Source organism: Arvicanthis niloticus, chromosome X (genome assembly GCF_011762505.2).
Source record: "Arvicanthis niloticus isolate mArvNil1 chromosome X, mArvNil1.pat.X, whole genome shotgun sequence".
Taxonomy (NCBI): Eukaryota; Metazoa; Chordata; class Mammalia; order Rodentia; family Muridae; genus Arvicanthis; species Arvicanthis niloticus.
The window spans coordinates 40841427-40869234 of NC_047679.1; the positions used below are offsets into that span (position 1 = coordinate 40841427).

The window sequence follows — 27808 nt, forward strand, 5'->3', positions numbered from 1 at the left end:
GTAATCTTATAACAGTGATGATAATTTTCTCATGGTGCCATCCCCCAAAAAACCTAATAATAGATTGCAATGCTTGATGATGACTAACAAATTCAACAAAAAAATAATAAATTGTTGTTACAGAGAAGGTAGATAAACTTAACCACTTCTAAAAGAAAGAGAAATAAACCATTTACCTCACCTGGTATCTAAGACAAAATGGCACATACTTGTTTCCTAGTATTCCTTTTAGACTCTACACACCAAACCACTCCTCACATATAACAGACAAAAAGAAACACAGAAGGCACACAAACATATAGACATGTGTATGCATATGCACATGAGATAGACAGAAAGACATAGAGACAGACTCATTTTCACCCTCCTCCTCTGATACATCTCAAAATAAATTTCAAGTACCTTAATATAAATATAAACTAATGATTTGAAGATATGTGTCTCTACAGATTTTAATCCTTATTGAAAATTTATGGTGCCTCCTACCAAATCATGAGAAATTTTCATATATTAATAATGCTTTGGACTACTACCACTTTAAGAGATTTCCCCAATTGCTACAGATTCAACCAGCCCCCTGCCTTTGCACGTGGATAATACTATCCATTATCATTTTAGTCCTAATTTTAATAGAAGAAACTAGCTTTTTATTCCATTTCTGAAATGTTAGGTTCTTATCTTACAACTTGTGTATAAAGAGTTACTGTGGATATGAATATGTAAAAATAGAGTTAAGTATATAATCAAAATATAGAATTACAATATTAATTTATATAGAAATATATTGTTTCAACCTGTAAGGGAAGTGTATATGCAAATTGTAATATATTTCACAGATATAGAGCACTCTCCCAGTTCAAAACAGCATAATATATAAATTGGATAAAACAAAAGCAACATTTACTTCTGACATATTCCAACCCCAATTATGCCTTATAATAATTAATTCTGGCCCTGGGAAAATTTAAACTTTCTGTTCTTTCACTAATTTTTTTCTAGAATGATTCTTGAATTATAATTGCATCTTTAAAAAAATCAAGTTCTATAACATTATAATATTATATCATGACATAGCCAATCAACATGGAGGAAAATAAAAGTGCATCTTCAGAATATTCTAGTTCATGTGGTTGATTTGACTCTCTTAACGCTGCAAAGGTAAGAGTAGGAGTAATGTACAGACTGTCAAGAAAGTTTGATTTGAAAAAAAATCCTCAAAATAAATAAAAAAAAGAAATAAGAACAAGAAAGGAAACAGTGCCTTGCTTGAGAAAAGATGAAAATTAAATAAGAAATTTGGTTACTAAACATGCTAGTAACTAGCCTTTATTTATGATTATAATTGAATTGTTTGTTGTAAAATTGCTCACAGAAAGACATAGCATTTGTGATAATATAATGAGGATATTAATTTAATTAGAAAATGTGTTCACTAGTCTTGTAATGAACTGAGAATAAAGTTCAGTAGAGTATTTACCTACCATGGGAAATGTCCCCAACAGTGCCACAAGAACAAAAGAACAGTTCATTCTTTCCACACAATATTACAAATCTCATTAGAAGTGGATTCAAATAGTATTTTTCAGCATTGGAAATAGATAGAAAGGCTACAAGAATAGTGGAATGTAGACTTATTTATGTCTCTGAACCTAAGTTTATAAAAACAAAGTCAATAAGATACTTTATTAAATTTACAATACATTATAATATTTAACAGTTATTTGTGAAATTTATGTGAACATATTTTTCCTTTGCACTTATTTGTGCTTTCCAGTGTAAATAATCAAATGTGCTGATTTCATATTCCGAACATATTTTAAATATATTATAGCATTGTAGATTTTCTCAAACATTTTTTTCATTGCTATCCTATAAAATCTAATTGTAGACTCATTAAAAGAATCAAATATATACATACACTATTTTATTTTTTATTTGTATATTTTTATTTTATTATTTTATTTTATTATTTTATTTTTATATCATATCTTAGAGCCAGAGATTCATTTTTACTTGAATAAGTCTGGGGTTAGGAACAAAGCGAATACTTCTTAAAAACAATGTTTAAAAATTAGCAAAATGCTGAGTAAATATTCGAATTATTGTTTCGGATTTTCAGATACTTGCAGTGTAAGTATTGAATAACACTAATGAAGGATTACTTACAAATATCTACAAATGAAGGATCTTCCAATTTTTGTCTTATTAGGAATGTACAAATTTGAACACAATTTACTAAAACACTAATGAATATATTTCTTTATCTTCATTTGCTACCACACTGTTTGTTTGTACATAATTTTTTTCTTTGAATTACTGCTTATGTTTGTAGCTTGTCTTTCACAGGGAATTATGGATGAGGTGCTGAATTAGCATCCCATATTCATAGCTCCATTTTGGCCATTAAGTTGTGAACTGAAGTTCTACATACAAATGGGCCCTTAGAGATAATTTTCTCCAATCAGTCAATTAGAAAAAGGCATCCAATGATTCAAGGGTCATTTTGAAGCTGGTGTTTTTGTTTTGTCTTGTTTTAATACTATGTCCTTTTCTCATTGTTGGTTAATTTTCACAACACCAAAGTTTCCACTTTTAAGTTTAGAAAAAAAAAAATGGGATTCGTAGAACTAGTCAGCAGGCTGTAAAGCAATTAGGATGATGCTCTCCTGAATGGAGGTTTTCATAGAACTCTCAAATTAGCTATTTCAGCTTTTTTTTTAATGTTCAAAGTGAACAGAATAATGAACAGGCTATTTAGGAGGTTTCGGACTGAGGGGAGAAATCCTTTCATTAGGTTCCAAATAACAGCTAGCTTATTAAACAGCAAGAGACTGAAATTTAGTAGAGAAAAAAAGGATGAAAAAAATATAGCAATGAGATTAAATGTTCAGTTAACACCCTTGCAACTGGCAGTAGCATGTTCATATCAGATCTGTTTTGTAGAAAGTAATGGAACTAACATAGTTCTGCACATCTTTTTCATACCTACCATGAGAAAACTTAACATTATGTATGTGTATGCACCTATAATTTAGGACAAAGTTTCTCCCTCAACTATGCTCAAATTAAAATCTCAGTAAGTGAATTTTCATGTAAAGGTATGGGTTATCAGATAATTTCTACCTTTTCCTATAATACCTATGTCCACCTTTCAGGAATAGGATAATAGTCAATCAAAAATGACATAGATGGGACATTATTACCATTCTTCTCACTGGAATCAGTTTTATTCACTAACATAATGATATGCTTGTTAAAAACAGGAATTTCCTACTGGCACTAGTTATATCTAATAAGTAAAATGCTTTGAGTGGAGTATAAAACACAGGAAAACTAGAGAATAGAGAATCAAATGCATTCACAAGAATGTTATTAGGTTGAAAAGTCATTAACCTTGATGGCTAATGAGTTCAATCACTTCTCAAAACTTGCTTTTAAGTTGTATTTTGTAAAATAAATTGAATTTTAAGAAAAAATCCCTCCTATAATCCCAACTTACTATTCTGCTAACTAGACTCCCTGGTAGCTTATAAACATTACAATTTCTTGTTCCCTATTATTTCTGGATTTTCTCCCATAGCCTATGTTTCTTCCATAGCCAGTTGAATTTTCATTTTAACTTCCACAATGAACACTCTAAACATATCTGTTATTTTCATGACTTCTCATCTTTTGTCGTTCATGCTCTCACTTGTCATTGAGGGACTGGTGACCATACAAGATCTACAACTAGCCTACTTGAGGGTTCAAGCCACACTTCATTTACAGAAGTTTTTGTCATAACTGCACAAAAATTACAAAAGCTTTTTTGAATTTCTCATTTGAACTTTTACCCATGTCTATAGACAATAATCAATGTCATACTGCAAAATGTTTCATTACTTGCTTATTGGGGACAACTAAAAACTAATATTCACCAAGACACTGTGGGTTCATTTTGTTCCCAAGAGAAAACTTTTCACCTTGTGATAAAGACAGAATCAGCTTTCTTATTTAGTTATAAGTAAATTAAAATGAGCTTTTATAAGAGCCAGGCATGGAAGGTCTTAATACAGAGTCTGTGAGCAAGTATTTTGCTGATACTGCATGCAGTTTGTATTCTAAAAGGGGAACAGTTATCTATGTATACCTTCTGTAAAAACAATGGTCAGTTAGTCACTTACATCTCTTTCCCGCAAAAGGATTGTCTGGCTTATTAAACCACAGTCACCTTGGAAGAAAGACGCTCATATGAAGAATAGCCTTCAACATATTGCTTTGTAGGCAAGTCTGTCTGTTTTACTTCTTAAGAGTTAATATGACAGGCCCCAGGACACTGTGGGCTGTGCCATTCCTAGGGGTTGAGTTGTAAAATTAAAAGTAATATGAGAAAGCCATGGGGGAGCAATCCAGTAAACTGTATTCCTCTATGGTCTCTATTAAGTTCCTGCCCTAGCTGCCATTCATTCATGATGGACTACAGCTGTAAGCTATAATAAACCCTTTTCTTCCCAAGTTACTTTGGGTCATGGTGTTTATCACAGCAACAGAGAATAAACTGTTAAAGTTGGGAGAGGATGGCAAAGTTGGGACTTAGATACTTTGAAGGGATGGCAATGATTTACTAATGCCAGTAACTTTTCATCAGAATTGTTAATGGCACACTTATCATATACCAAGAAATGAATTCTAGGCATTGCCCAGAATTTGGATACTGTCCCCGTGCTTTCCATCCTGTGATATATTGCTCATGAATTCTTCCTGTTTATCACCCATTATTAGGCTATGCCTGTATGTTTTGCCTGATATCATCTTCTGAAATTGTACATCATTTCTCGTCTCACTCCCACAATCTATTCTCCAGTTAGCAATTTCATGACTAATATTCAGAATAAGGAGTATCACTTCTTATAATTCTCATTTCAATGAGAATGAAGACTCAAATACTTACCATAACCACAGAGACTCCAAGGATCTATAAAAATCCACATTTAGCTTTGATTTCTCATAAATGGTGCATTTAAATTGATTTTATTTTGAAGACATAGCAAAAGAAAGTGATCCAATACAAGTGAATATGGAACTAAATTGTTTACTTAGAAAATATTTATCTAAGGAATATGTATATGTTATTATATAACAGTTATTACTTATTATTTGATGTTTATATACATTCTAAATCATTCTCAGACACTTGAGAGGTTATCAACGTAAAGGTTAGTATATATTAAAAGACAATTGAACAGACACGTATAAACACATGACATACAAATATAAAAACTAATTGTCAAATGTTCTAATATCTTTACATGTCTAAGACCATAGAGAAAGGATTCTCTTGTCTGATACCAAATTCTGTCACCTTTTCATGTCTTTTTTCAAAGGTTGAAGTACATCTGATTTGTGTGTTTTAAAAAGAATTATTTGCTTGCTGAAATTGCCAAAATATGATGTTATTCTATATCTCATTTTAGAGAAAACAGCAAGTGCTTTATATTTGCTGTCACTTTGGAATTCACAAAACATTTTTCACATAGATTATATCTTGTTACATTTGTCTGTGTTTTTTTTTTTATTATGGGAATTCAGTGTTAGAAGATTTTTCTTTTAAAATTAAGGCAATTAGACCATTCCTTTTGTAAATTTCTTAGCCATATGTTTCCCCATGGTGTTCTCTCTCTCTCTCTCTCTCTCTCTCTCTCTCTGGTCTTTCTTCTCTGGATGTACAGCTATCAAATGATAATTTGATTTACCTTTGGGTAAATACCCAAAGGAAATGGAAAATGTAGACGCTATATACATATTTTTCATTTTCTTTTTTATAAATTAAAATTTTTAATTTAGAAGCTGCCATGCAACTTTACAATTTGTACTAAAATTCAGAGTTTATTTACATAGTTTAAATTATACTATTTTTTACTTGTATTGGCATCATTAGAACTGGCAAAGAATTATGCATGTTTCTCTAATATTTCAAACATTTTACTGTTAAAGTTTGTGACTTGCTAAAGTTTCAGTAGGAAAAAAACCTGAAAATAGGGTTTTTGAATGTCAGTTCCAGTCTTTTATATATTTTACTTTCTTAAAACTTTTTATTTAATGCTTTATACTAAAGTATACTTTATAATTGAGGATAATGTCTTTATCTCAAATAATAGAATTATTTTTATATATGCACTAAATGAAGCCTAACTAATTAATATTTACATGTAATTCAGTATTTGGTTTCTGTAGATGATAATCTGAAAGTAAGAACTGGGCTATGATTTCATCAATTTATTTTCCTTGAATAAAGATTCCCCATTTTCATAAATTGTTTAAATACATATTTTATTCTCATAGCACTTTATATATATATATATATATATATATATTTATATATATAATGACTTTATGTAGTACATATGTTTGTGAGCATTTTTGCCTTTATTATAATGCCCTGTGGATGATTAACAAGTGGTATTTGTCCTTTCTACACATTTTTATCTCCTCTTATGTCCCATACTCACTTCTCCTAAGTGTGGCCCATCATCAGGTAATGAGTACATCAGACATTAAATAAATAATTACTAAACAGTGCAATCTTTTTATTCAGGGTTAAGATAAAGAAACAAAAAAAAATGATTAAGAAATTCAAAAGGCAGAGCAGTGCAACCTTTGGTTTAGTCAAAGAGAATGATCAGGGAGAACAAATGATTAATGGCAGTGACGCTGAAGCAGACTGTGCCATCTAAAAAAGGAGAAGAACTCGTGAACAGAAACACACAGGGGAGATGTATAGCTCACAGAACATATGCTGAAGAATCATCTGTGAGAACAGCCTTTACATCAAGCATCAGAAGCTAAGAAACTAAAACATAAAGAAAAGTAAAGTCTATTTTTTTCAAATATCTTGTAAGAGAGTGTGTCATTTTTATTTTACCTAGATAGCACAAAGGAATGGAAAATGAGTGGAATTTTACACATGGTGACAGACAGAATTAGATTTTTATCTTCAAAAGACTTATTTGACCAAAGTAATGAAGATGGATAAACAATACAAAGGGCCAGTATTAGATTATTAATTTGCATTTTTGGCTACATAGTAGAATCACTATAGGAAGCTTTCAAAAATGCTGTTGCCTTGATTCTACCCCAAGCCAATTAATTCAGAAACTTTAAGACTGGGTCCCAGACACTGGTATTTTTTAAAGTACCCCAGGTAATTCAAATGTGTAGAAAAGCTTATGATCTAACAATTAGAGAAAGCAACAGGGGGCTTTTAATTAAAGCAGCCTAAGGAAGAGATAGTCAGATGATAGAGAGGTTAGAAGAGCAATTAAAAAGGTTGAAAGGTTATATGACTTGGAATTCTTTGTTCAAAGACAGGAGGTAAGTGGAACAGGATGGTTTGTAGGTTTCCCCTTAAATGACTAGAGAGGGAAACAGATGTGTTAGGAGTTAGACAAAAGAAGGGTGATGGTATGCTAGATTTGGTTATATTGACACTTTCAAAGTGATTTAGTGGGCAGCTGGCTCTGTGGATCTAAAGAGATTGCTTAATACAGAGATTTGAATGAGCTCACCAGAGAGGTTGCAAATGATGCAGTATATGGAAATGAATTCACCAGGGAGAATATGTAAATGAAGTGGAAATTAAAGAGAGCCCCTCCCCCATGAATAGCAGTATTTAAGGGGTAGACAGAACAATCTGAGAAGTGGCCAACCTGTTAGAACAAAATGAAAGCACAATTCTGTTCTCTTAATCAGAAGAGAAGACTTAAGAAGGCTTTGTCGGTGATGACACATAAGGGCACGTTATGAAAATAAATACACAGTCTATGAGCTCTGGTGCTATAGCAACTTGAAGGTTGCTGCTATCATCTGCAAAAGCAATTTCAGTGGCAAACGCCAATTTGCATTGGGTGGGAACATCACCTGGGATATGATTGTGGGAATGCTGGGTAGAAACTAGTGCTTCTCAGACTTTAGCATGAATATTAAATCACCAGAAGAATCTTGTTTAAAATGAAAATCCTGGTTTAGAAAATCAAGGAGAGAGCCAGAATTTCCAAAGAAAAGTGATGCTGTGATCCAAACCATCTTTTTTCTCATTAATTTATATGTTTATTCATTTTCCATCCTGATCCTGACCTACCACTGCTCCCAGTTAACACCCCTCCCCCCCCACACACACATACACAATCCCTCCACCCACCCCCTTCTCTTCCCTCTAAGAATGTGGGTCCTTCTGCTGGGTATCCTCCCATCCTGCCACATCAAGTGCTGTGTTTGAACCACTGTTCTGTGGAGGAGAAAGACATGATTTGTTAGGTGGGTGGAAAGGAATGGAAGAAAAAATACAACTATGGAGCATGTTCATTTGCTTAATTCTTATTTTCTTGTAAACATCAGAAGAAATAGATGTGTTCTAGAATGAGATTAAAAATACAGAAAGTTTTGAAATAGAATAATTGGCATCAAGAAGTAAAACAGACTAGAAAATAGAGTACAAGAACAGATCCATGTATGGGACAGAGGAGCACCTCAAACTGAAGAGCAAATGCTGACTACGGAAGAACACATATGTGCATGATTTTATATTTTACAAATAGTTTGTATTCAGTGCATTATATCAGTATAAATAACTTTTATTTGCTTAACTTGAAAGAAGAATCTGTGGAGTGTTTGCATAACAATGACAGTAAGCCCATGTCATTTTTCTGATAGCTTTTGTTCATTTATTAACATCAAAGTTTGAGTACAAGGTGTACAAATGCAATTTCATGGGTGTTAATGGAAAAGATGTCTGTATTCCAATGAATGCATAAATGTTGTACAAATTTATAGTGATGGATGGATGTTGTTATGTGCATTGCATGGTTTTGGAATTTTAATAAATCTATGGTGTTGTAATTGTAATGGGACCCTTTAACTCTGCTGAAATGGACTGTTTCTATAACTTTTTAGGCTGTTCGCATTTTATTTGCTATAGTGACACCTAATTATGCAGTGACTGGGTGACTGGACAGATGAATTACCCAACAATAGGCTGTGTTTATGTTACATCTAGATAGTTTCTTTTCTGTGACTTGCATGTGACCTAGGATAATAAACACCAATATTTTACAGTTCTTATATTAGTCAGCTTTCTGCCACTGCAATAAATTATGGAGATAACCAACTTATAAAATAAAAAGTTGGGTAGGCTTTTTCCTTTTTTTGGCTAGTAGATCATGCCATGGCAAGATCCACAGGGAGACAAAACCACACATCATCTCATGGATCTCATGATTAGAAGGAAGCAAATGACAGAGAAAAAAAAGATTTACAATCCTCTTTTAGGACTCATATTCAATTATCCAAAGCCTTTGCACTATGTCTTGCCTGTTAAAGATTTTCAGACTCCTTTAGCAAAGACAAGCTGGAGATGAAGCATTTAACAACATGGGTATTTGCAGGTACTTGTAAAGCTTTCATGTGTACTAACAGTCTCCCCATTTTTAAAATCATCTTCCATAATAAGAACTTTCATGTGATTAATAAGCCAAATAGGACAATAAACATTCTTTAGAAGATATACTCATTATCTATCTGTTCCATGGGGCTATTCACCATACTTTTAATATTGTCAACCAATATATATTTGCCAGCCTAATGATTGGAAAACAAAGAAACCAGCCGGAAGTTCATTTCTAGCTCCACTCCATTCACATTTAGTGTGATTTTGAGCAAAGCATTTGAACATTGTATTCTTATGAATCCTGTTTAATATCTTTTAAACTTCCATTTCTACAGGTGGTATTTTTTTCAACATTCAAAAGAGGTGTTAGCAAATTTCAAAACTGCTTAAGTAGCTGCTGCTTTGTTTGCGATGGGAAAATGCTTTACTTAACAATTTAATGCTATGAAATGTTTCAAAAGGGTAAAGAAACTGAAAGCTTTGCAGTTATAGCCAAGAACTCATCATTTAGAACTCAGAGCCTGGTCCCATGAAGGCTGGACACCAAGTCGGGGTGGGGGAATTTGACAGTGGGGAGGTAGGTGGGGGCATATCCTCATAGAAGCAGGAGGAGGGGGGATGGGATGGGGGTTCCTGTAGGGGGATGAGGTAAGGGGATAAAATCTAAAATGTAAATATAATATCCAATAAAATAAATTTTAAAAAAAGAAAAAATATTTTTCATAAAATCACATTTCAAGATATTTTATTCTATGCCTAGTTTGTAATGGTGGTTGCATACATTGATTTTACACTTCTTAACTGCTACAAAAGAAATAAAACAATTTCTTTTAAGTTGAAAAAAAGAACCCAGAGCCTGCTTAATTACTTCATCTCTTTGACTACTGACAATCCTCATTGTTTTCTGTTGCATTCCAAAGTAATTCTGTGATATCAGTTCATTTTACCCTTAAATACAATGGATATTTCTTTATCTAGAGCTCATTATTCAGGGCATTTCTTTTGTCTATACCAACCGTAGTTTAGCATATGTCTCAGTATTCCATTTGATGAGCTTTTATGAATAAAACATACATACCAGTGTGGTGTATGCCTCTATCAAGATTCAAAGAGAAAGGCACCATCAATCCAGAAAAGGACATTTTAAAGGTTGGTTTGAGCTTACTTTATCTGACTTTCAGCATGACTGAGTATATGGCCACAGGATTATCAAGGTGAAACATGACTAATGACCATCTAGGGGAACAATATGCCTGTTGATATGTTGATTGCACATGAAATCAGTGTTGCTAAATTTTTCAGTCTTCTACCTCCAGCAGAAGCATTAAGAAACATGCATGTCACAACTTGTTACAGCTGGAAAGAATCTCATAGCACAGCCAATCTGCTTACTCTTTGTTTCATCACTCAAAATTTACAAAGCCTGGAGAAATATTAGATAAGCAGATAATTGCACATCTTTACCCCTATAATTGAGAGCAAACTAGGGACAGATACAGATAATGAATCGTGGCCATTATTTATTTAATCTCTGTAGATTACTGATCTCTATTGTTATTACCTCTATATTACATTATAGTTAGTATACAATTAAGAGTAAATTAATTATCACTTCCATGCTCCAAACAAATATTATCTGTTTGGTTGATATTGATATACTTTAAATTCAATATTTATTCTGCTTCTATCATCTGTGGATCTAAAGGATTTGTTATCCCTGCATTGCAGGTTTTGGAGAGTAGAAGAAAAGCAGATGATCCATTTGATAATATTAACTAGGTCTTCGTTATGTTCCCTTGACTTCTTCTCTCTAGAGTCTGATATGGTATAGGTATAGTACAGTAACCATATTCCTCCTCTCTTTTTCCTAAATGAAATGTAGCATACATGGTTACCATATATTCCTCTTCTTATTCTTCATGAACTTGTTATGAACTTCTTTTGTAGTACTTACATATTTATAGATCTTCCATAAACTCATGTTATATGCTTCTTGGAAGTCACAAGGATATATATCAATATCATCTATAATTTGGTTAATATTCTTTTTTGCTTTTCATTGCTTTAGATCTTTGAAGGTCAAACATTGAAATATATAAATAATTCTTGGTATGTAGTTAAGAACAGAAATACAGTAATGGTGATTTCTTTATTGCCTCATGAGACAGTCTGTAATTCTCCATGTTTTTTTTCTAACCACAAAATTATAGTTCAAAGTTTATTGTCTTGACTATACTTGGGATCATTATCCCTTATTTTTCCAAACAGGTTATATCTGTTCTCTTCATTTGCTCATGTGACCTCAGAAGATTAGCCCACAGTATAAATGTTTCAGCCTGGTATTTTTTACATGGAATATTTGGATGATCTGTGAGATCATTAAAATCCACAGTGTGTACCCCTAGCATATCATGGATGGGTCCTGATAATCTGCTGTTTGTTTGGTCTTTTCCTTTTAGGAAAGCGGCAGCACCTTGCTTAACAAGGCCCTTTATGCTTGTGCCCATTGCTTAAAATTGTCATCACAATAACTTTGTGTCTATCCAGCTGTTAATTATTTTACTTTTGTTCAGTTGAGGAAGCTGATGCTTGCCTAGTAAATTAACTTTTCAAATTAAAATTTGCTGTTTAATTACAAAACTAGGGCTAGAATCCAGGACACACTGAAAATCAAGGTTACTTTCTTAAATTCAATAGCACAAACTTCTAATTCTCAGTCTATAACATCAGTGCTGAAATTGTTATTCTTTGTTCAGTAGCAGTGGATGTTCAAAATAGCAATCATTTATTTTCTTACATACCAGTCATTCCTAGGAAAGCTGTAGGAATTTATTTCAGTCAAGAATGTATATCAATAATCAAACATAGCTCATTTAAGAACGTGAAGTAAAGAATTGGTTAGTACTTAATCAACTGAACTGTTCTTTCTGCAATATTGTGATTCTTAGCATGATTACTGGGTTTCCAATTTGACACTTTTGGAGACCTGTAAATCAAGACTCATGCTGTGTCCCAGTCTGTCATTCTGAATCGTAGTTTTGGTTATTTACTTCCCTTCATTATCCAGCATCTATATACTCTGTAAATCAGTTGAGAAGCTTTCTGCAATGGACCTCTATGAGGAAAAAAATGTGTATTTCTGAGTTGCTTTTCAATTAGAAACATGCACAGATTGTCTGAGTTTATGTGCATATATTTTATTATTATTTCACATTTGCATGTCAGTGGAATCTGGTGTAAATGTAAATCTAACAGTATGAGCTCTAGTGACCAAATGTATTGCCATAATACATCTTTGGTCAATCAATCTCCTGGGGGGAAGTGTTGCAAGTGTGATAAAAATCTGTAATTTGAATTGCTGCCCATTATGGACAATTACTAGGTCTGTATGCTGTCCAACTCCCACACTGAACCATTTCCAAAATAACAGCTTCGCTTTGATGATCTTCAGATTTTAAGCCTCTTTCATCTTTTGACAAAATGAAATACCTGTAATGCTTCTAAAATTTTCTACATGTGTTTGTTCAGGGTCTTCCCTGGTAATTACTGCCAGTTAATCAACTGCATTGCCCACTTTTTTAACTCCATAGGTGAACAACTGATTAGTCTTTATGGTCTAATCTGTTATGGCAAGTCAAATCTAACCTAGTTTACTGTTCATTAAATATACCTTACATATTCTTCTTTTGTGATACAGAGGATCAGACTCCATTGTAGTGGGAAAGCTTATTAATTTCTTTTTTAACCACTGAGCAACATCTACAAAAATACAAGCCCTATACCATATTGTAACTTTAGCAAATTAATTCATGTAATACATGTTGTACTACTTTTGAAAAAAACCTATAAATTATACATATAGTAGATTTTATAAGTTAAATAACACTTTATTATATTTACTTATTTAATTCCAATGTATAATGATAATTATAATCAGCATAAACATCTAAATTACTAAATAATCACAAACAGAATGCATCTGTGTAAAAACTACACAACTCTAAAAACAGAGTATTATCAGAACCTTGTCAGACACCTTCATAAGAATCCAAAGGTAATTACTTTTCAGAGTCCTAAAATCTCCTATTCTTTTTTCCTCAGTTTATTATGATGCATTTAATCAAACATGTTTTCAATATCTGATCAATTATATCACTGACTTTTTCACCTGTCAACATTATATTTTTGAGATCTATCTATATTGTTGAAAATAGTCATAAATCTCTCACTCAATTTACCACAAGAGATCATAGACAGATTAATAGGTATGTAGGCAGGTAAATAGGTAGATAGATAGATAGATAAATAGATAGATGATAGATAGACACAAAAAGAGATTCAACATATACATACATTAGTTTAAAAGACATGTAAAGTAAATCTTTTGGTAAGTATAAATAAATATATACTTCTGTTGACTGTATAACTAGGAGAATTACAAGTCAAATACTGTTTTTTACATACTTGGCAAATTGATTGTTTATTTCTCTAAAGCCTTATGCTCATGTCCTCTTGTAAAGGCAATAATCTCTCCATAATTTCTCCACTTCAAAATGAATTCTCATATGTGTACATTGTTTCACAGTGATACATACTTCTCTTTTTATAGTATTCATCAAATTATACTTAGATGATAATAATAATACATTATTTGGGGTTGTTACCTTCTAGAGTTCAATGTAATTCTAAGTTTATTTTTTATTTATTGTTTTATTTATTTCCATTTCAATGTTATCCCCCTTCCAGTTTTCCCTCTGCAAACCCCTATCCCATTTCCCCTCTCCCCTGCTTCTATGAGAGTGCCAACCACCCACCCACCCACTCCTGCCTCACCACCCTAGCATTCCCTTACACTGGGTCATCAAACCTCTACAGAACAAAGCTCCGTCTCCCATAAAAGTCAGGTAAGGCAATCCTACGCTACATATGCAGCTGGAGCCATGGGTCCATCTATGTGTACTCTTTGGTTGGTGGTTTAGTCCTTGGGAGCTCTGGAGGTTCTAGTTGGTTGATATTGTTGTTCTTCCTACAGGGTTGCAAACCCCATCAGCTCCTTCAGTCCCTTCTCTAACTCCTCCATTGTGGACACCCTGCTCAAGCCAATGGTTGGCTGCAAGCATCTGCATCTGTATTTGTCATGCTCTGGCAGAGGCTCTCAGGAGACACCTATATCAGGCTCCTGTCAGCAAGCAGTTCCCTGCATCCTCAATAGTGTCTAGGTTTGGTGACTATATATGGGATGGATCTCCAGGTGGGGCAGTCTCTGGATGGCCTTCCCTTCAGTCTCTATTCCACTCTTGTGCATTTCCTTTAGACAGGAGTAATTCTGGGTTAAAATTTTGTAGATGGGTGAGTGGCCCCATCTGTCAACAAGGAGCCTTGCCTAACTTCTGGATATGGTTTCTACAGGTTCTCTCTCCCTTTTGTTGGATATTTAAGCTAATGTGGTTCTAAGTTTTAAAATGCCTATAAAATAGAAAGTCTTTTCTGTATTACTTTGTCAATGATTGAATTTCAAACACTCCAAAAGGATTATACAACTCAATCTAGAGGATTCGTCAATTCACTATACATTTTGTCTATGGAATTCAATGATATGATGGTATTCTACTAACAAGCATGATTTTAAGGCATTTAACACAAATAGACAATATGCCTAACACAAATTAAATTAGAAAAAATGTAGAAAAGTTCCCTGAAAATATAGACTCAAAAATCAAATTAGAACCATAGAACCCAAAAATCATAGAACATTTATTTATATAAAATAAAGATTATGAGTATCAATGAGGACAATAAAACAGAAGTTATAACAATTATTGAAACAATATTAAGTGGAAACATAATAAAAAGACAATGATTGTTTTTCAGTAAGAATGACTGAAGATTTAGAAAAAGGGTTGACTTTGGAATCATTGTTTCATTTTTATAAAAAAAGAATGTGGAGAATTGAAATTATCTTTAGAATAATTCATTTGGCAAAGTGTTACTGGAAGTATACCAAATTCCAAGTGATAAGCTGTGCACCAATGACTTGGTAACACTTTCTTTTTTAAAAAGTTACTAACATTTGTTTGTTTTTATGTACATACACATTTGTGGGTAGATAGGTGAATGAGAGGGGTACATGTACCATGCAGCACATGTGGAGAACAAAGAACAACTTTCTACCATATCGGTCCTAGGGTTTGACCTTTGATCATCAAGCTGAGCAGCATATGCCTTTACCAACTAAGCCATCTTGCAAACAGCTTGATTGTTTTTATTTTATTGAATATAGTAATACTAATTTGGACTAGGTTTGCCAAGAAACAAACCTCAGAATGATAGAGGAAAATGTGGTTTATTTGTAAGGTAACCAAAGAAATTACCTGTAGGGGAAATTACCTGTAGAACAGAGATAGGAAAATGAAAGAAACTAAGGAAGCCAGTTATGGTGGGGGCTATTGTTTTTTAACAGTTGTTCAGCATTTCTAAGGGAACACCCAGAGAATAGTGGAAAACACTTCTCATAGTTTTTACCCGAAAGCAACAAGGGCAGGGATCAAGGAGTAGCATTTTTTCCAACTCTTGTCTGCCATTGCCTTAATACTGCTACTGGGGCTTTAATTCTCCCTGCAAGTCTGTTCAAGTTAAGAGAAATCCTTCATGCTTGTATTAATGCAAGTGCTTGCTAATGAGTACTCAAGGAAAGCACCAAAGGTATATAGATTGGTCACTGGCAGCATCCACTACAAATTCCTATCCTTGCAGGTAAGGTATCTGCTATGTAGAGTGAGAGATAGAAAAGTAAAACTATAAATCACAGTAGTGTGTGATAAGTGTCCGTGGCTGTACAAATGATCAGGAAAACTCTTCATCTATAATAATGATATTTGAATATGCAGTTAGTTATCAAAGATATACCTAGAAGGAAAATGTTATATCTTAAACCATAGTTATAAAAAGCTGCTCACAAAAATCTCTTGAATAATTTGTTCTCTAGATACCTCCTTTGAAATGTCAAATTTATCATAAAAAGAATTGGAATAGGAAAAGGCAAAGATATTGTGCCCAAAACGTATTGATACCTATAAGAATCATGGACTCATATCATCTGGATATTATTACAATGTTGGTAATATTTGGTATAAAATCTCCTTCATAGTGGCATATGCATCAAGTATATTTGTCAAAATGTCCTTGTTAATATGTATAAAGAAGATCAATGTCTTGTCTTATTTGGTCTCATTTGAACATGAAGGCCAGAGCACAAGCTCTGTTGTCATTCCCCAGGTGTTTTTCACCATTTCTTTGAGACAAAATCTCTGTTTAATTTGAAACATCACTAAGTAAGACAGACTAGCTGCCCAATGAGCTCATTGAGCCTTTCTCTGCTTCCCATTTTGATTCAAACACAGATCGCTACACTCACAAGTGCTTAAGTAATAGGGCCCAAGCCCTTCAGTACCTTTCTAAGAAATAATAATAGTTATTTGATACCAGAATCTAAAGTTGAATCTATATGTCTAAACATAGCACCAATATTCTAGTTTATTTCCATGTAAGTAATTTAATATAAAGTCAAATTTGCCACTTGAGTGAAGAAATTATTTTATTTATTATTCTACCTATCCCACCCATATAGCACTTTGGATATTTTTAATGAGAAATATAAATTTGCAATGGCATTTAGATCCTAAATTCCACTATCTTCTCTTGAGTAGTACTTACTGTCCTTTATTTTTCCTTTCGTTCCAGTTGAAAGAATTCAGATTCAGTGGGATGAGGTGCAAGAACAGCTGCAGAACAGGAGACAACAGTTGAATGAAATGTTAAAGGATTCAACACAATGGCTAGAAGCTAAGGAAAAAGCTGAAGAGGTCATAGGACAGGCCAGAGGCAAGCTAGACTCATGGAAAGAAGATCCTCACACAATGGATGCAATCCAAAAGAAGATCACAGAAACCAAGGTTAGTGTCAAACATATCCCTTTAAAAATAAAATACTTGTTAGAGAAAATGAAAGCATGCCATAGCTTAAAATTTAATGTTTTTTAGTGAAAATTACATTTAAAAAATGAACACTGGAGTTCTTGCTTGTGTTTGTTTTTGAGACAAAAATCTCTTTTTTATTGGTTACTTTATTTACATTGCAAATATCTCCCTTCTGAGTTCTCCTCCACAAAACCCTATTCCATTCTTCCTTCCCCTGCTTCTATGAGGGTGCTCCCCCACCCACCTACACACTTCCACCTCACCACCCTGACATTCCCCTACACTGGGGCATAGAGCCTTCACAGGACCAAGGGCCTCCCCTGCCATTGATGTTAGATAAGGCAATTATCTGCTACAAATATAGCTGGAGCCATGGGTCCCTCCATGTATATTTTTGGTTGGTGGTTTAGTCCCTGGGATCTTGGGGAGTCTGGCTGGAGACAAAACCTCACACTCAAAATCCTCAAGATTACAGATGAGTGCCACTACTCCTACCTGGTTAAAATTTTGAGGCATAGTACAGGTTAGAGGAAAATTGATGGCACATTGCAACCTTAAAGTTAACTTTTGTCTTATAGTGTGAACAAAATTTGTTAGTTTTGGTTTTGTTTTGTTAATACAGGGTCTTGCATAGCCTATTTTTGCCTTTACTCCTGATCTTTCTGCCTATACTCCTGGAATTACAGACCTGTGCTTTGCCAACATGCCAAATTTTTTTGGAGGGTGGTTGAATTCAAGACTTCCCCTATTCACTCTAATAAGTAAGATAAATCACTGTTTAACACCTGGGTTTTACACCACTTCATTCTTTTAAGAACACTTCAAAGATAATATGCACACAACACTTCTATAGTAGTATGATGTTAACAATATTCGTCATTAATTCCTTTCTAGGAAAAGTAATAAATATACCCCCCCTTATATCTCACTAGCTCTAATTGGATTAGGGAGTGGGTGGGTACCAGAAAAGGTATATGAGGAACTTGTACTCTCTCCTTCTTCCCCCATTCTTTGATGTTAGCACAGCACTTTCTATGCCTCTTATTCTTCCTTCTCTTTTTCTCCTTCTTTTCTTAAAAAAGCATTAGAAATATCTTTTCAATTAATAGTTAAGCACTCTCTAGGCTAAAAGGAAATTGTAAAGAAATAAAGTACATTCATTTTATTAAGTACTATGCATGATGCTTTATATACATTTTATCATTTCAAATTTTACATGTATTGGCCATCTGAGATATTAAATGCTAAACAGTGGATACTGTTAAGAGATATTTTTTTTTTTTTAGCCAGTGAAGTAACATAGTTGGAAGGTGTATATGGTTGGATATTTGATCAAAAACTTCACTTTTTCCCCCATTCCATCAGTAAGTCTTTCTGGTAGGCAAGGATCTGAATCTGATACAAGTTATGTTATCTAAGAAAAAACATAATTTTCTTGTATAATGTCTTTTTTCATTTCTAAAATATCTCATATCCAAAGTAGTCTGTTTATATTGTGTTAAGTTGTATTGAGAAATAAAACCTGAGATATCAAGAATATAATACAATCAAAATTAATAATAATTGATTTTGTTAGTTATAGTTTATTAGAAGCTGATAAATCCTTTTTCCATAATTTCTGTCCAACTGGCCACTTGGGGATAAGCTTTCCTAGTTTTTTTTAAAACTATTGTTTTAAACATACAGGTTGCCCTAAAGCCACTGATAATGAGCTCATTTAGTTGATGAATTTTATGGAAGGCCTAATATTTCTACCATGCCTCACTGACCAGATCTTTTTCCCAGTTAATTTCAGACACACTGAATGGTATTAATAAGCTTTTAGCCAATCTTCATCAAAGCTACCTTGTTAAAAGATCTAAGCTGCTATGAACTTAAGATCTTTAGTATAATAAAAAATTCTGGAAAGCCATGTAGGATTTCAAGACTCATTATTCCCTCTATTATTATTAATTTCCTGATACAGATACATAAATAATTTCTAATAATTGTTTTTTTAATTCTTAGTCTGACTATTTGAAATTCAATCCACGTGGTTATTCTTGATTGCTTTGTTCTTATCTATAAGTTAGTATACTATGAATTTCACAGATCATAAAAAGGGTTAATGGATACAAAATTATCACAAAGAGGGTTTGAGATGGACGGGGAAAATAAGATATATTTGTGCTATATTTGGCTCTAAAGAATGATTATCCAAATTTAATCTTACCTTGAGAGAATCATAGGGGTGTCAGGAATTATTAGGGTCTAATAAGTAGCTGTTTAAAACAGACTAAAAGAAAATAAAATATGGAAGAAAGCAAAACGGTTTATATATCTGAACAAATGTTTTTAAAAGACCTAACACAATGTAGAATTTATTATAATTACTTTTTCAAGACTTTTAAAAATGTCTTTGAGTAGTCTTCTGTATATTTCATAAAAATGACTCAGCCATTATCCATACAAATTGTAGGTGTTCTTGTCTTTTGGAAATTTAATGATAGGCATGGCTGTCCCAGTAAATGTATGGTCATAAGGCAGATAATAAAGTTGGCCAAGACATATTCTTACCCACCTCCTCCCCTGGATGGTATAAATGAATAGTAAAACAATCCAATTTCTAATACTAAAGTTGAGTGTTTTTTGTATATTAAAAACAATGTTAATCATTTTACATTCATTCTTTTAATTAGTTCTCTCAGTCATTTCTTATGAAAAGTGCTCCTTTTTAATGGTATGCAGAAGACTGAAGGCTGATGAAGTTCAGTAACTTCTTTTGATAGGAATAGGATGTGGAATAGGAATTTATATCAATTATTCTTGTAGATGACTTTACAGAATTTCTTCTCCACTCACTTTCTGTGTAAATAAAACACATTGACAAAACATCATGAGGCTCAGAAAGAGACAACAGTAATTATTAATTGACAAATAAGATATTATTGATAAGCCAACTAGCTGAAAAAGAAAGTAACTCAATAGTGTAATATGGGAACATTTTCACAATGTCTTTTACTCTGAAAAACTGAAGATAATTTCAAATTATATTCATTTAGACAAAACTACTATTTTTAATTCTTTGCAAAGTTGGGGAACAAATGAAAGAGATCTTTTCATAGGTGAATGTGTTTGCACTACTGAGAGATGCTGGCAGGCTTGTCATTTACAATTTTCTTTTAAGAAAACTTTTTGGAAATAGATACAATCAGATACTGGATACATCTCTCTCCTCATAAAGTATTGCTACATTTGTTTTCCTCTGATTCCAAGAGAACCTACTAGTTTTTCAAGGCCCTTAATCAGATTTGGAGGGCTAGAGATATAGCAGTCAGCATCCATTACTGTCCCATTTCTGATGATGACACAGTCTACTCTTAGTAAATAGCAGTCAATGAATTCAAATGCTAACACAATTCTATGGCTTTTTATAACTTTTTTTGGTTTTCTAAGACAAGGTTATTCTGGATTAACAGCCTTGGCTTTCCTGGAACTTGCTTTGTAAACCAGCGTGGCCTCAACCAGACAAAGATCCAACCTGCCTCCACCTCCTGAGTGCTAGGATTAAAGGCCAGTGCCACCATGCCCAGCGATATTTTTAGTACTTTAAATAAATCAACATACTTGAGTTTTACTGATTTTGATGCCCAGGAATCTAAATGTATTATTGATTTTTAATCTCTAACCTCTTCTAACTATTATGTACAATAGTATAATAATATGTATAAATTTTTAAATTTCTGAATTTTCAGTTTAGTATTTTCACATGGTTTTTCACCATTTTATCCTTTTTAGTTATTATCATTTTAAATTCTTCATAGCATTACACTAAGTTCCATCTTTAACTCTTACCTTTCTTTTTTGATATTTTAAAACTATCCACCTCTTGGTTAAAAAATAATGGGAAGAAATTGTATAAGTAATACTATATTCACATGGTAGAAATCACATGTGAGATGGCATCTGGGAAAGCCCATCTTAAAAACATGGTCAGGATAGAAGGAGACAGCAGTAGGAGAACACTGGTTGGGCAGAAAAACACACTCCAGATGGTCTATTCTACGAATTACTAATTTGTGGGTTATGATAAACTATACATAATCTATTTGTACATTCTTTCTTTGCTGAATAAATCATTAATTTCATGAAACAAAGATGTGCATTTGGTATTCAGATTATTTTAATTAACCACATCTTATTTGATCTTATTAGGGTTGGTATAAATATGTTCTCTTTCAAGAAACAGACATTACAAAACACCCCCCCAAAAAAAAAACCATACATACACACACACACACACACACACACACACACACACACACAGAATTTCACTGTAAACAAAATCCCTGCCAATAAGCCATAACCGAATCCTGTAAGAGATGATGCCATTTAGAACTTTTGAAAAAACCAAAAGTAGTATGCCAATGGTACCTGAAATCGCCAGCACTGATCATACTAGGATTTATTTCATTTGGCACAATCTTGGTTGAGTTCACAGCCTATTCACCAGACTAAGATTGGACCAAACTTGGCAATGGGATCTTTGGAAAAATTATTTCTTGATCATTTTGAACTTTCTTTTCCAGTGGCAATAAAGATTTGGCCAGGCTCACAATTTCCCTTTATTTTTCTCCTTTCAGCTTTTGAAAAAGAAATTCCTTTTTTGTCTGCTCTGTGATTGCTTTTGTGTCAAATTCAGCATAAAAGCTTTTCAAACGTGACGGTATTAGCTGTTTTGTGCTTGGGTGAGCTAAGAGTACACGAATTCAATAGAGAAGTGAAATCTTGTTTGAGCCTTGCTGATTTGGCTATTTAATACTTGAAACTATTTGAACGGAGAAATCTAATAACTTTCAATTATTAAATAAACATTTCCTCAGCTGAAAAGTCTATGTTTTAAATGCATCTTTTACTGGACCATAGATACATTATAATTGTAATTAATTTTCTTACTAAAACCTGTTTTATAACATACCTACACTAGCCACTTTAAAATCACAAGTTATTTCAGAAGGAAATAAAGAAATAAGGGGGAATATTTTTATAAACTTGAAGAGTACATTATTATTTTATGTGTGTGTGTGTGTGGGGGGTAACACTAACATATGAAACAGTATTTTATCTGTATTACAGGTATGTACAATGATAGAAACTGAATTTTATATATGTTAAACATACACACTTTGATATATATATATCTGTATGCATGTATGCATATTAGTTACAAAATTGACTGAAACTAATAATTTGACAATGTAATTTCTAATCTAATAATGAAAAACATTGTCTAAGATCATCTGTTCAGAACCTACCATCTGGTCATGCATTTTTAAAACTCCCCTTTGTACTCCCTGTAATACTGCCAAATGAAGAAGAATCAATAAGCTAATAGTACTTTTCTTCTTAAAGCAATAGGAGGTCACTAAACTTAAAACATAGAGAACATACCTTAGATCTAAGATACAATATACCTAATATCAGGGTGCATTCCCCTGTTACTCACAAATATATTTAAGACAGAGTTTCTATGTCTTGTTTTCTTTACACTCAGACAACACCATTATTTTAGCTAGGTTTCACAGTTGAACTCCTTCAGTATTTGAAAATATACTGTGCTGATTCTAGAAATCCACTCCTCCACAAAAAAAAATGGAAGAGTTGTAGAAATTATCTTCTAAACTCAGAAAATTAACCAAAAATTATAGTCTCTGACATGTTATAATTCCACAGTAGTCTTGAGGATGAATAGCCTTGGAACCACTGGAAAAGATAAAACCAAAACTATATGGAGAATCTAGTCTTTATTTGACTTGCTATGAAAAGGTATCCATTCATGTTTATAATATATATCACTCCATAGCAGTTATTTAATATAACACTATATATTGTCAGTGATGTTTATTGAGGTTTTGAAAAAAACTCTAAATGAGCATCTGGGGATTAAGATGAACATATGGGGGCTTGGAAAGCTCTGGAATATTTGAGGAAATTGGAGAAAGCCTTGGGCATGTATCCACAAATATAGGTCAATTAAAAGAGGAAAACTGTAAACAAGAGCCACATGGAAATGCTGTCTTTGAAAGCACAACAGCTAGCATAAACCAGTCACGATGAATGCTCAATAGATAAAATTCATTCTGAGATAAAGAAAAATAATATTAAAATACATAAAGCAAAAACTGAAAAAATAAAATGATATGCAATTCAAGAAAATGTAGCTGGCTGTTTCTCTTTTTAAATAACGGATTGAGTATCTGGACAGATAAACAAGAAAAGATACTTGAAAAACATTATAATCTTACAAACTGTAGTAGCCATCTCTACAACTATCTACACAATATTAGCAGAATTCATGTTATTCTCAGTTGCAAAATAAATCCTCTTCAAGATAGTACAAAAAGGGATGAAAATTTTATAATATAAATTTTTAGATTATGGAATAAAATTGAAGATAAATAGCTGGAACACATTGAAGAGTTTGCAAATGTGTGAAAATTATATACAGCATGCTAATGGAACCACTGCACTAGAGAATAAATCTTATTAAAATTAAAACCACCCTTAGAAAAATAGAAATAAAAAAAGATGATCCTGAGGCCTCTGTAGAGTGAAGTGTGTGACATTATGTTCTGTGAAAAAAAAGAAGACTCTCAAATCAATAGCCATATTTCCTATCATTGAAAACTACAAAAAGAAGAAAATTCTAATGTTATCATAATAGATGCTATAGTGGAAATAACGAAAGAAAATTAATTTACTACACAATGATTTAGAACTGTGTTTACATGCAACAGACAGAACTCTTTTTGCTAAAATGAAAAAAAACAGAAAAAAAGGCTCAAATTATTAATCATAGGTATGAAAGAACATATTGTTATTAATTTTATGTAAATAAAATTGAATATTAGAGAATGTTATAAACAACTGTAGAAATAACACAATTAACCTATAACAAGAAAAGAAAAGGATAGTTTTACTTTTTTCCAAAATTGAAAGATGCATGTCAAGGGTGCTTCAAAAGTGAGTTCAACCAAGCATTTAAATAATAATTAATCTCCATCTTTTACAAACTCTTACAAAAGCAGAAGTAATATACTTCCCAATGAAACACAGTACAATAAAAAAGAATAATGATTTATAAAATGCAGTGAAATAAGTTTTATCATTCATAATAGCATGAATGAAGTTAATGGACTTACACTAAATACAATCAGTCAGATATAGAAAGCCCAACATCTAAGAACATCACGTGAATTTACATATGGACTCCAATCATTCCATACTTACACAAGTAGAGACTAGCATGATGATGACAAGAGTCTTGAAGTATTCTGGTGGAGAACATGGTGTTTCAGTTAGAATTTATAAATACTCAAAATTTATTACACAGCATGCTGATATGGTTAATAATAAAATATCACATGCATCTTAATCATTTTAACTCCACATTTCAAATTCTCCAATACAAAAATAATAGACATTATATGAGATAACAGATTAGACTAATTACCTTAGACATCATGTTTTATCCTATAAATGTATATGATTTTCATTTGTTAATTAAAAGTAAACATTTTAATTAAAATAAGCAAAGTATAATGGTTTGCAAAACATAACCTATTCCAGGATGGAATTTAAAACTAAACACAAGACCTAAAACTTTAAGTGCTGGCTCATTTAAGATCACTTATTTTGCAATCATGAGTACTAGAGTTTGGATCCCAACATCCATGTAACAAATTGGGTGTCCAATAATTGCCTATCTATCCAGTTGAAAGGGATCAGAGAGTTTGCAGGATTCCACCCTACTTGACAAAAGCAAGGCAAATTCAGTGAGGAATCTGTTTCAAATGCATAGATACAGAGTATTAAATGACAACAACTATTGTCATCTTTGGGCCTACAACTGCATGTGCAAAGTTGTACACCTGTGGGGCAGTGGGCTGTGAGAAGCAGCTGGGTGTTTGGTCCAGCATAAGCCTGGAACCCTGGACCCTTATTGGACAGCAGGCGTTCGGCTCTGCTCCCTAGCCCTGGTTCTTTTCATTTAGCTTCAGCCCTCCACAGCTCCTTCCACAGAGAGGTCTTTGGCCATCAGTCACTAGGAACAGGCCTCAGGCCCTAGAGAGATTTACATACTAATGAGATGCCTGAAGACCAGAGGGTGGAGCCAATTAAGCATTCTTCCCCAAGCCCTCCCCACTTTCTCCCTCCCTATTTAACTCAGGTCTGTCCTGAGTTTCACATCCTGATTTCAACCATCATCCGTCATGCCAATAAAGCCGTTTTGGAAAACCAAGGACTTTCTCATGTCATTGGTGCCATGCCATAACTGTGGAGAAGGCCTTTAATGAGCCACTGACTGTAGCCTCAGCCTCAGCGCCTAACTTCCCCATGGAGGAACTTAATATGGTTTCCAGCCACCCTACCCACATACACCCATCCACTTGCCTACACACACTCACACACCCACCATAAAACTTTAAAATATTTCAGAAAAGTATAAAGTATAGAGGTACAAAAGTTGTATATTTTCTTAGATACAACACCAAAAATAAATTTAATAAAAGGGAAATTATACTTTTATTTTTGTATTTGTTTTTGTTTTGTTGTTGTTGTGGTTGTGTTGTTGTTGTTTGAGACAGGGTTTCAGGGTTTCTCTCTATAGCACTGGGTGTCCTGGAACTCACTCTGTAGACCAGGCTGGTCTTAAACTCAAAAATCTGCCTGCCTCTGCCTCCCAACTGCTTGGATTAAAGGCGTGTGCCACCACCGCCTGGCAGAAAATTATACTTAATCAAAACTAGAACTTTCTACTTCAAAAAATGCAAGTAAGTTAAAAGACAATCCATAGGATTGGAAAAACATTTTAAATAGTATCTGTAATGACTAATGTATTCAAGAACATATATAAACTCTAATAACTCCACCAAAATACAAATTACTCAATTACATAGACTATTTTAATAGAAAAAGTCTCCAAAGTAGACATCCTTATACTAATGATAATAGAATTATTGTGATGGGAAAATATAAATGAAAAACAATAAAATGATACTTTAATACATTAGCCAAAATAATGATTTCATACTATGAAAAGCACAAGGATACAGAAACAGTATAATCCATACATATTTGATGAGTATTTCAAATGATAAATATGTTCAGATGTGGTAGAGCATACCTATAATATAAAGGAAGTTCAAGTCCAATGTTGGCTTTATAAGAAGTTCTATTATAGTCACAGTTATGTAGTAACACCTAGTCTCAAGAAAACAAACACATGAATGAAAAAATGTAAGTAAAATAATGAATTGTTGAAACAATGGGAAAATATTCAGAAATTTACAAAGGTATAAATATTAGTATTCTGCTGCTAAATATATACTCAACAGGAATAAAAGTAGACATAAACATTTATATAGAAGTATTAATTAATTAATGATAGTATTAATTATCATATTCAGGATATATAATCAACCCATATGTCCATCAGCAAATAAATATATAAACATAATCTTGTACATGCAAAAATGAAATATTATTAAATGACAAAAAGTCATTACGATGCTAATAGTGTAGGGTAGATAAACCTCAAAGTCATTATGCCAATTCGTATAACCCAGTCAAAAATAACATTGTCTCTCTCTGGTTATATATGAAACAAATAATAATTGGGGATAAAGATAATGGATAGTTGAAGGTTGTTATGAGGTAGAGAAGAGCTTGTCTCAGAATTGAATTGTAGGAATGGTTACACATCTATGTGACTCAATGAAAAATATCAATAAAGTATAGTTTCAATGAATATATAATATGTAGATTATGTATTGGTAAGTCTGCTTTTAAAAGTATATTTGTATTTCATGAGGAATACATGGGATTCTTCCTGATTTTTAAATGTAGATATATGATCTCATAACAAGAGATATTTGTGAATGTAATTTCCTATAGTAGCTCATAGGAATTAAAAAAAAAAAACCCTAGAAATCTGGGTATGGTGGCAGAAGAAAATGTTACTTTCTCATGATATCTGATGTTCTTTTGGGGGTAGTTTCTACAGGAACATTTCCACACCCTTTTTTCCATACTTCTCTTAGAATTCTGGGTTATCTGGATGATTTGTTAATTACAACACTGCTTAAGCCTTTTAATAAAGTCAGCAAATTAAAGTGAGAGCTCAAATAAAGAGAATGCTTTCCAAATGTCATAATGAAATTAAGGTAATGAAGTACTTGGAGGACTCTCCTCCCATCCTTTTTTATAAAACTTACTCCAAAGAAACTGGAAGAGAAATGGGGCCTGAAAGTAAAGAGGGGAAAAAATAAATTGTATGCCATTAGTTTAATTATAAAAATTCATTACATGAAGCCATGTAAGACAGAAAATAATGGAACTCTAATGGGTTGGCTGATAACACATTTACTAG

The 27808-nt window shown here is 32.9% G+C and overlaps 1 protein-coding gene across 10 annotated transcripts in view; it reads left to right on the forward strand.

Moving 5' to 3' along the window:
- The window catches only part of Dmd (dystrophin), a 1571027-nt gene that overhangs the window by 982124 nt on the left and 561095 nt on the right, over window positions 1–27808 (forward strand). For all 10 annotated transcript variants that reach the window (XM_076918257.1, XM_076918249.1, XM_076918252.1 and 7 more), the window contains one exon: window positions 17162–17373. In XM_076918257.1, coding sequence (XP_076774372.1) covers window positions 17162–17373 — 212 coding nt within the window. The remainder of the gene's footprint in view (window positions 1–17161; window positions 17374–27808) is intronic.